Source organism: Chiroxiphia lanceolata, chromosome 7 (assembly GCF_009829145.1).
Source record: "Chiroxiphia lanceolata isolate bChiLan1 chromosome 7, bChiLan1.pri, whole genome shotgun sequence".
NCBI classification, from domain to species: domain Eukaryota; kingdom Metazoa; phylum Chordata; class Aves; order Passeriformes; family Pipridae; genus Chiroxiphia; species Chiroxiphia lanceolata.
This window is the reverse complement of record NC_045643.1, coordinates 26,258,906-26,268,809: the sequence shown is the minus strand read 5'-3', so window position 1 is coordinate 26,268,809 and position 9,904 is coordinate 26,258,906. Positions and strand designations below refer to the sequence as shown.

The following is a 9,904-nucleotide window of genomic DNA, read 5'->3' as shown; positions in this document are numbered from 1 at the left end:
ACGGGACTCATATTTACTGATAGCTTTTAATTAGTCTGCATAATTCATTTCCACATCTGTTTTCCTATAAACACACCACTAATTAGTTCAGTGAGTCAGGCAAAAAGTGTACCAATGTGCCAGATAGTTTAAAGAGACACTGAAAACATTTGAAACATGGTCCATTTAATTTTAATTATTTTTTTAAAAGGAAAGCATGAAACTCTCCTACCCATTTTTAATCCCCTTCTTCTGAATTCCTCTGCTAATTTCAGAATGCATAGTTGCAAAATTGTGAATGTGTCAAAGATGTGTGTTTCCAGAGAAAATACACTCTGGTTTAAGACTTCTGATATATTCTACTGCTTAGCTTTACTGAAGTGGGTAGCTCTGGAAGCACTGCTAGAACTTCTAAAGCTTGATCACTCACCTGAAAAAGCCAAGTTAATAACAGAATTTTCTCAGTACTCCAGCCTCCTGGCCTAATACAGATTTTAGTTTCTGGGCCAGAGTCTCATAGAAGATTGGTATAGAGAAGAATGAGATGTTTTTGTCTAGGATAAGAAAACATGAATGAGAGAGCATTTGTCTCCCCATCCACTGAGGGAAATGAGCAGATCTCCCTACCTTCAAAAAATGGGCCTGACAGACACAATGTTGTATGTGCTCTTACACAAACCTCTCTTGGCTGATTCATTCGATACCTTGATCAGAACCTGTGTAAGGGAAAGAAGACAGCTCATGTAGGTGTGTTAGCCTTGGACTGACTGCCACCCTTAGTTTCCAGAATCTCACTGTGCTCAGACATGGGTGTGGAGCTATGCATCAGGTCTTTGGATGAGCAAAGATGAAACCTTGGTTTGTGCAGATGTGTTTGAAGTAAAAAATTAAACACTTGTAGAGCTCATTAGGCTTTTAAGTTCCTCCTAAGTCTTAGTTTTGTCTGATTAAATCCTTTATTGACTCCAGCTGAAAGTCTCGGTAGTAGGCATCTATCCTTCCTGTTTAACCTTGTGTCACTTGTGTCACTTACAACAACAGAAAGTGAAATAATTAGGTCAATTTTTGAATGTGGACTTTTGCTTTCCAAGCTGACTACTCGTTTAGAGCTAAAATGTCCCCCTGACACCTCTCTGATACAGTTAGTGCCTAATAGCTAAGCACGATGCTTTTCCTCCACTCTCCTTACTTTTCAAAATGAGGTTTACAGCATGCCAGCAATTTAAACTTCTGCTGTCCATTGTCAAGTCAGGATGGCTTTGGTGAACAGTTTATTTCTTCTGATTATTCTTTACCACTGTGAGGGATTATGGCTGAGGACCAGCGGCTTTCCCCCCACAAAGACTTGATCCAAACACAATCTCCTTGCAGATTACAGCGGAATCGCTAATGCAATTTTGGCCTGACTTTGATGCAGTACTCTATTGATGTGGGGTGACGCCGCAACAAAGCAACAGGTTAGACCTCAGCAGTGATTAAGCTGGAGTCCCTGAGCGGAGGTGTGCCTCCCCCCGCCCATACGGCTGCGGGGAGGCGCGGAGAGGTGAGGAGCAGCGTGGGGCGCGGGGCCGGCTCCGAGTGCTCCGGCCGGCGGCGCGCAGCCTGTCAGGGGTAGGGCAGGATGTTTGTTCAGCACTGGTTTCGTGTACGCCCCTCGGGAAGATAATCCCGTTCAGTTGCTGAGCAGTCGGGTAATCAATCAGTCAATCACTCACGAAATCTGGTTTTGGCAAGCATCATCCTCGCTAGCCGGGAGGTGGGTGCAGACCAGGGGTCTGCGGCTCTGGTCCGCTACCTCGGGGCCCGCCTTCCTCTTTGGGCCGAGGGCACTAACGGGAGCTCCCCCCGACTCTGCTGGGACCACTTCCGCTCGCCTTCCAGGAGGGCTAGGCAGGAAGGCTCTGAACCAGCAGCGTTAAGAGAGTGAATAGAGCATCAGTCCGAGCTCGTCCCCGCTCCCTGGGCGTAATGCTGAGCCGCGGGAGCGGGGCTGGGTCTCTTCGGGCTGTGTCGGCACTCTGTATGCCAGGATATATATGTATATTTTATGTATGTGCATATAACATATGCATTCACAAACGGACAAACATCTGAGCCGGGGGATCTTTAAAACGTTCCAGCCACAGTGGTACCCAAAGGAGAGGGAAAAGGAAAAATAAAAAGACAAGGGGGGGGGGGGGGGAGAGAAGAAGATTTTCATTATTTTTGTCTTTTTTTTTTTTTTTCCAGGCTTCTGACTTACTCCGTGACTCTGATGCTTATCAACAACGCGTGAAGATTGCAGTAAGGATCCTCCCTGGAAGGCGAGGAGGAGTGACTTCCAGGGGGCTGGGAGGAGGTGGAGTGCAGCGCGGCTCTCGCCTATAAGGAGGTGCCCAGCGCTCGGCTGTCGCTTCCCACCCAGCCGCCGCTCGCAAGGTGAATCGCCGCGGCGGCAGCCGGGGCAGGGAGCTCGGCTCGGGCGCTGCCGCCCGCGTCCGGAGCGGCTCCTCCAAGGGCCGCGGAGGAGGATCCCTCGGCCGCCCCCGGCTTCCCTTCACCCGGAGTGTTTGGATGCTGTATGGAGTAAATGAGCGGTGGGAGAGAGAGAGCACAGAGGCTGAGGGGCGCTCGGAGATCGGGACCAGGGGAGACAGGCGAGCGGCTGGCTTCCCCCTGTAGGGCTGAACATGGATTCCCGAGCTCTCGGGGGCTTCACTTTGCTGCTCTTCAGTTTATGGCACCTGGGATTAACTGCAACAAATTGTGAGTAGTGGGAGTGCGAGGAGTTGCCCGGGGTTGGGGCGGGGAGGGGTGGGGGAAAACTCTGGAAAAGAGGGTTATTGCACCATGACCTCTAAGAAACTTAGCTCGGCTCTGCTTTGCTAATGGAGCTCAGAAATGCAAAGTTGGTGCCAGACGGAGGGATTGCTCTCCACCGTCCTGCCGGTGTGGACGTGGGAGTAACCGGGAGCCGCTTGAGCCTGCGAGGAGCTGCTCGTAGGTTTTCCCGCACTGTTTGCTCTCCTTCCGCTGGTTGCATCTTTTTGCGGTCAGTGTAGCCGCCGTTCACCCTGCCTCGGCTGCGGGCCATTGTCCGGGACGGAGCCGCGGCCGGAGTCGCACCTCTGCCTGGAGGGTCGGGTCGGTCCTTCTCTTAAGGCGTGCGATTTCGCGGGAGCAGTCTGGTTCCAGCCTGGCAGAGCAACGCCGGTGGCACCGAGCGTCTTCCCCTGGCCCCGCCGTGCCGTCTGTTCTCCCGGGCGCTTCCCACAGGTACGGCTGGGTCCCGAGGTGTGCCCCAGCATATTCTGCGTGGGAAATCGCCTCTCGCTCCCTCTTCCTCGGGAAAGCGCCTCGTAAGTTTGCCCACGTATCGCTGCCGGCCCTGTGGGGGTCGCTCCCCGCAGGCAGGAGCATCCGTCGCCGCCGGGCTTTGCCGTGCCGCTGCGGCTCTAGGGGCGCTTGGGTGAGCGCGGTGTATCCGGGTGCCTGTGGTGCTGGCGGGTCCTGGAGCCCAGAGGAGAAGGAGGGGGTGCTCCGTGACCTGCGCCCCCGGGGATGCGCCGGGGGGAAATGCCGCCGGGAGCGGGAGGGGGCTCCCGGAGCGCGGCCCCCCCTTGGCCGCGGCCCGTCGGGCGGAGCGGGGCGGGGGCCCCGGCGCGGCGCGGCGGGCGCGAGAGGGCGCTGTTGCCCCGCCGGCGGCGCGGGGCCGCCCCGTCCTGATGGCCCCGGCCCGGGGTGAGCCCCGGGGGCACCACCGGCTTCCCATCCATCCATCCTGCCATCCTCTCTCCTGCCACTCCCAACGCTGACCGGTTTCGGGGCTTCGGGCTTTCTTCCTTCCCCCCCCCTCCCCTCCTTCCCTGTCTTTTTTAAATTCTCAGTCAATTAAATTATGGTTAATATGTTTTAATAACGTTCGTGAATACTAAACGGCAGGCGATTTGAGGCTGAGGCTTGCTGCTCGTTACTGATGCGGCCATAAAGTTAATTCCTAACACTTAAAAAGAAAGTCCGCATTAATGAGTTTTACTATTTCACGAGTGACAGTTTAATTTCCCAGTGCCAATAAACATTTCCCTTGAATACACACTGCTTCCTAAATGTTTAGGAGTCAGTCTTTTTAAAGCATGATGATCAATGTTTTTATTATACTGTACAGATTTTACTTATTCATTGAGCAATGAATTAGCATGGAATCAGCTGTAAGTGCTTTCCCAGGAGCTGAGTGAAGGAGCCTGTGAATCTGTAATAGCTGCAAGTTCCCTAGAAGCCTCGTTAGATTTGCATGTGAAGATCTCTGTGTGCTTGCATGGACCTCAATAATTGCATCCAGTATGAAAATTCATCACCTTATTAAATAAATCATTTCCGTATGGAAGAGCTCAGGGAAGCTGTGCTGTCTTTCTCAGTTTGGGGCCAAGAAAGTTATATATGGGCTAAAATACTGAAGCAGTATCCTGAAGTATATTTAAATAGCTGCATGAAAATGCCATTGCTTTAAAGGGTTACTGAACTTCCAGGTACCCAGTAAACTTTCCAAAAGAAATAACTAAATTCCGTAAATGGGAAGATTCAGTGCAGGCCACTGTCAGGAGCTTCTATTTGAAAGCCAAAGTGCAATGGGAAAAGGATTGCTTCTGCCCTTTGGCCAAAGGGGTTGTGTTTGGATGCCAATACTCATATGCTCACGATGGCTTCAACAGGTTTGGTTCTGTCAGATTTTGTGAACAAGAAGAGACCTAGGGACAGTATTTACAGTGGAAAAGGATTATGAAACTTATTTAGTTTTCTTCCTGATATCTAGCATGACATTAGTCTAATTTGGTTTTTTCCTTGCTTCTAAATTAGACAACTCTTAAAAATTATTTTCCTGCCGCTTATTTAGTTTCTGTAAAATAAAAATCCTGAGTAGGTCAAAATCTTCCCCGCCACTGAGATATTTGATTCCAATTTCCTCTTTGGTAATAGTTTTTAATTAAAGAAAGAATTTCGAAAGAAACTGCTTTGAAACACAGCTACTGGCTAGAGGTCAGCAGACATCATTAGAAAGACCAAAATTGCCAAATGCTAATAAAACATAAGAAATTCCTCCCACTTTGCTTTTTGCAATATTTTATTAAATTATGTAAATAGAGTAGTAATAGGATTTCTCCCCAGGATACTAATTACTAGAAAATTAATAAATAGCCATGTACATAACACTGGAAATGTGTTGCATGCAACATCTGGGGGAACGGAAGCTTCTACATTTATCAGGTAGAAAAGGAGACACAAAGCCTTGCCTGCTATGTGACAAATTAGTTGCCCTTTAGCAGCATATTCTGTGATCTGAAAATGTTAGTAGCTTTAGTAAGTCAAGATTTACAGTTGTTGAGCACTTTTTTTTTTCCCTTTTTAAAGTTGAAAGGAGGGAGCAATAATAAAAAAATGAAAAAAAAGAGACATTAATTCATGTTTTTCTCAACCACTTTGCTATATCAGTTCAGGGCTAGTCTGCAGCTGCGGAAAAGAATTGCAGGAGCCATTAGTGACCTTCCACCTGATTTGAAGTTGTGTATCTTTAAAATTTTACCTACTGCTATTTTACACCTTATGCCTTTCTCCCCCCTACTTTTATTTTTCTTGACTGATTTTTCACATGTGGAAGATAGGAAGATATAGCAGATTAAAACACCTCCTGGTGAAGTGGCACCTTCTAACTCCCATTGCAAAAGTTATTCTCAGAAATTATTGCATGTATCTGTTCCAGAACCCAGCCTCTCTTCCTCCCACAGAATCACTAGCATTTATTATTCCACTTCACTAGCACTTTTTAGCTGATCCTGAGGCTTTTAACCCTTTTAATTAAACCCAGTCATAACTGTCCGTCGAAGCAGCAGAAATTCAGTGTGTGGTAGAATCAGACATCCTATTAAAGTCCTTACTGAAATATATGGTCAATGTGCAGTCCACTACTCTGCAGTAGATTTAGATATGGCCTTACAGGATACATCTGTCTTTAATAACTCTGTTCAGTTAAAAGATAGGCAGTGTGTGTTTGTATTTTTATTTATTGTGAAATAGAAAAAAGACCTGAAGAAATTATACATTTTCTTGGACAAGGAAACTTTTTTTAGGCAACAAGGGTGTTCACTCTGATTTTAGCCTTCCTTTGCAGGGATAGTAATTGTACCGGAGTCAGACAAGTGTAAGTGAAGACTTACAGGAGAAAATTTGACTCTGGATACTTGAGGCCATCAAGATCAGGAGGTGTATTTGGGATTTGTAACAGCACAAATGAGACCTGTCAGGTCAACTGTGGTAGAGGCATGAGGTCTCTTAAACAGTGACCTTTCTATCTGTGTGGTCAGAAATGCTAAGTTTTAAAGAGATCTGCTGAAATAGGTAGAATATTGATTATCTGATCTCAGTTTGTGGCTCATATGCTTGCAGGCTCAGTGAAGAGGATCTGACACATCTTTTCCTCTGGCTGCAGTACTTACATATCACAGAATGACAGAATATGCCAAGTTAAAAGGGACCCACAAGGGTTACTGAAGTCCAACTCCTAACCCTAGACAGGACTATCCCCAAGAGTCACATCCTGTGCCTGAGAGGATTGTCCAAATGATTCTTGAACTCTGTCAGGCTTGATGCTGTGACCACTTCCCTGGGGAGCCTGTTCCAGTGCCCGACCAACCTCTGGGTGAAAAGCTTTTTCTAATATCCAACCTAAACCTCCCCTGACACAACTTCAGGCCATTCCCTCAGGTCCTGTCACTGGTCACCCCAGAGAAGTGATAAGTGCCTTTCCCTCCTCTTCCCCTCATGAGGAAGTTGTAACTGCAATGAGGTCTCCCCTCAGTCTCCTCCAGGCTGAATAGACCAAGTGCTCTCAGCCAGTCCTCACATGGCTTCCTGTCAAGGCCCTTCACCATCAAATATTCTTTACAAGAGAATAGTATTCAGGCATACTTTCCCCCTGTTAGTTTCATATTAGGAGAAAAACATATACAAATGTTACTTTTTTATGCCTTCAGATGTATCAATGAAGAAATGGTATAAAATAATGAGATTTCCTGAGAAAGGCTGTGAATGTCCCACTGCTGATCAGAGCCTTTCTTGTGTGACTGTCACTATCCAGCTTTCAATCAGTTTGACTCAACTAGCACTCTTTGGCTTTGAATGAGTCTAAAAGATGGTCTTTCTAAGTGGTACAATGGTCTTTGGATTCTGCGTGGACTAGGCAGATGGCATCACCAGCCCACAGGAATCTATCCAGGGTTATTATCGCAGTATCAAATACATTGTCTGCTTGGACATTTTTCTTTTCTTTTTTGCTCTTAATTTCATGCAAATGCAGCAGGTTTTTCCTTATAAATTAACAGCAAGAACAAATTGTTTTCAAATGTGCTTGGTACATCTGTACGAAGTATAGACTTCAAATGGAAAATATGGTGATTGGGTAGAACAACATACTTGTGAAGCTCTCCCAGCACATGGCATGTGCAGACTTCTGCCAGCACTCCAGTCAGTGTAGGACTAGTGATGGTTTTTTAATCACTGTAATCATTCTCTTACCAATGGGAAACTGAGGCAGTATATATAAGCAAGAGACAAATGTTCAATCAATGTGAGAATCTAAGAATCTAGAATCCTTAGGGGTCAGTTGAGTTGATCCCACATGGTGCAGTCATGTCCTGTTCTCTGTTGTTAGTTCATATTCATATTTGCCCTGCTATATGTAGTAGTTTCTAAATCCACAGATTACTTCTCATTTCCTCTTCCCCTCCTTCTCCTTTCTCTGCTGCTATTTGAAGCAAGTGGAGTTTGGATAGCTGAATACTGAACTGAATAAGAATCTGAAGGCAGGGGGAGCATGGGGTAGCATTTATTTATTTTTAGCCCCAAAAATGGATTTTTGATAGATGTGACAGGTTTCAGCTTGCTTGGCAAACTTGAATTACTGTCTTACCAACCCTCCCCTATCCTCTTGAAGAGACAAGAATGAGAGAAACAGAGAACTGCAGGTGTATCTGCCAGCATCACATGTGACAGGCTCTCTCTTTATATCTGCTTCCCCTTGGCGTACCCGCCCCCGGAGTTCTACCAAGCATTACAGGGAGTGGGCTGTCTAAGTAGGGCACCAGGTAACCTACTGTGCTTTTTTTTTTTTATTTTATTTTTTTTCTTTTCTTTTTTTCTTCTTTTAAATAAAGGACTCTGTTAGGTTTTTTTCCACCCCCAGAATTAGGGGAATGACTCTCTGGTCCCGTAGCATTCACTTTTTCAGACTAATGCTGTCTTACTGATACGAGGGCCACATTTGCACCGTGTCTCGCTGGACACATCTCTTCTGGGTCTAATGTGAGAAGGAAAGAAGAATGCAAAAGAGAAACAAGCTGGTAGGTCTGCATGAACATTTTCCTTCTGCTGTCAGTAAAGTATCTTTAAGAGACATGAACTGTTTCCTTTTCCTTCTTCACTAAGCTCCCTCCACTCAAACCAATAAAGAAGGGAAGAGAATAATCCTGACGTAATAAAGGTTTAAAATCACAGGCAATTCTTGGAGACTTTGAAGGCATCACTTGGTAAAGTAGGAAACAGCAGACCTATTAGCACATCTCTGTAAAGTTAGAGGGAAATGAGATTTTTTTTTTTTTATGCAGTGCTGCACTGATATCATTGATAATTAATTTACTTGTATTAATCTTGTCTCTGAATTTTTTAATTGCCCTGTGCAGGTTCTCTTGGGCTGTTAATGCCATTTGTTCGCTAGATCAGTGCAACTGATGATGTTTTAAATAATGAAAACAATTCAATATTAGAATCTAGAGAGGGAGAAAAATGCCAAAACATTGATTTATTTATTTTTAATTATCTGCTCTGTTAAGCAGTTAAAAAAAAATTAGTATTTCCTAGTGTGGTGATCTAGCTGTCCTTCTGAATAGATATATTTAGATATAAGCAGAAAGTATCTAAGATTTTAACAGGTATTTTCTCCAAAAATAAAAGAAAGTAACTTAGTAAAAGAGAGAGCATGAAGTCATTTGCAAATGTCAAGAAGGATCTTGCTTGATCTGTGTTCCAAGAGGTGAAACTTGTTTTTCTGGCTGTGTTTTGTCTTTGCATGATTCTAGCTTTTTCTCTACATTCTTGTAGATGTATTCTGGAATTTGGATAGCTTGGTCCATTTTCTACAGAACTCTGTGCCCAGGTATTATCAACACAGGTTCTGAATAAAGCCATGGAAGTCTGTATGAACCTATCTATTTATGATACTAAATGGGTATTAGAGTACTGGCTGGTTCACTTACTATATTGTATTTTATAACTTGTGAATTAAAAGCCTCTAGAATTGGGGTTTTTTGAATCTACAATTTTAGTACTTAAACTGAAAATAAGGTACAGAGCTCAGAGACAAAGTGGCCTTCTAGGTAATGGTAAGTTTTATTTTATCCAGTGGTGCTCTACCGTAATAAAGACCTCACCAGTGTTCAACCTCACAGTCTGTAGTGCAACCCAAGAGGTCTCAACCTGTGTAGTCATTGAATAACCCCAATTACTACAAGTGTGCTACAGACATGACAATAAGATGTGATGTGTTCATGGACATCTGTGATAAAAAGGTTTCTTTCTTCTATGACACAAGTTGTCTGTGGAAATAGTTTTGGAAGAGAGATACTTGTTCTACTCCTTTTCAGACGCTGTATATGAATTTGGAGACTGTTTCTTGGTTGAGACTAAGGCTTTAGTGTTAGAAAGAAATGCCAAGAAATGATTCACATGGCAAAAGCAGACCTAGAGCCCTTAGTCTCCTTCTGTATCAGTGGCAGTATACCATTTGCCCTCATTTTGCACGTGCCAAATCAGAGAGGAGTCCGGCTTGGAATCACACCCTTGTGTGGTGCTGTTCTGTGGGTGGGAGGAAACTTCTAGTGAACTAGGGTGAAAATGTTTT

The 9,904-nt window shown here is 45.0% G+C and overlaps 1 protein-coding gene across 1 annotated transcript in view; it reads left to right on the top strand.

Moving 5' to 3' along the window:
* Positions 1 to 2,387: 2,387 nt before the first annotated feature.
* The window catches only part of CNTNAP5 (contactin associated protein family member 5), a 290,138-nt gene continuing 282,621 nt past the window's right edge, over positions 2,388 to 9,904 (top strand). Inside the window, exon 1 of the mRNA XM_032692890.1 lies at positions 2,388 to 2,724. Within this exon, the coding sequence (XP_032548781.1) occupies positions 2,649 to 2,724 (76 nt within the window). The 5' untranslated portion in view covers positions 2,388 to 2,648. The remainder of the gene's footprint in view (positions 2,725 to 9,904) is intronic.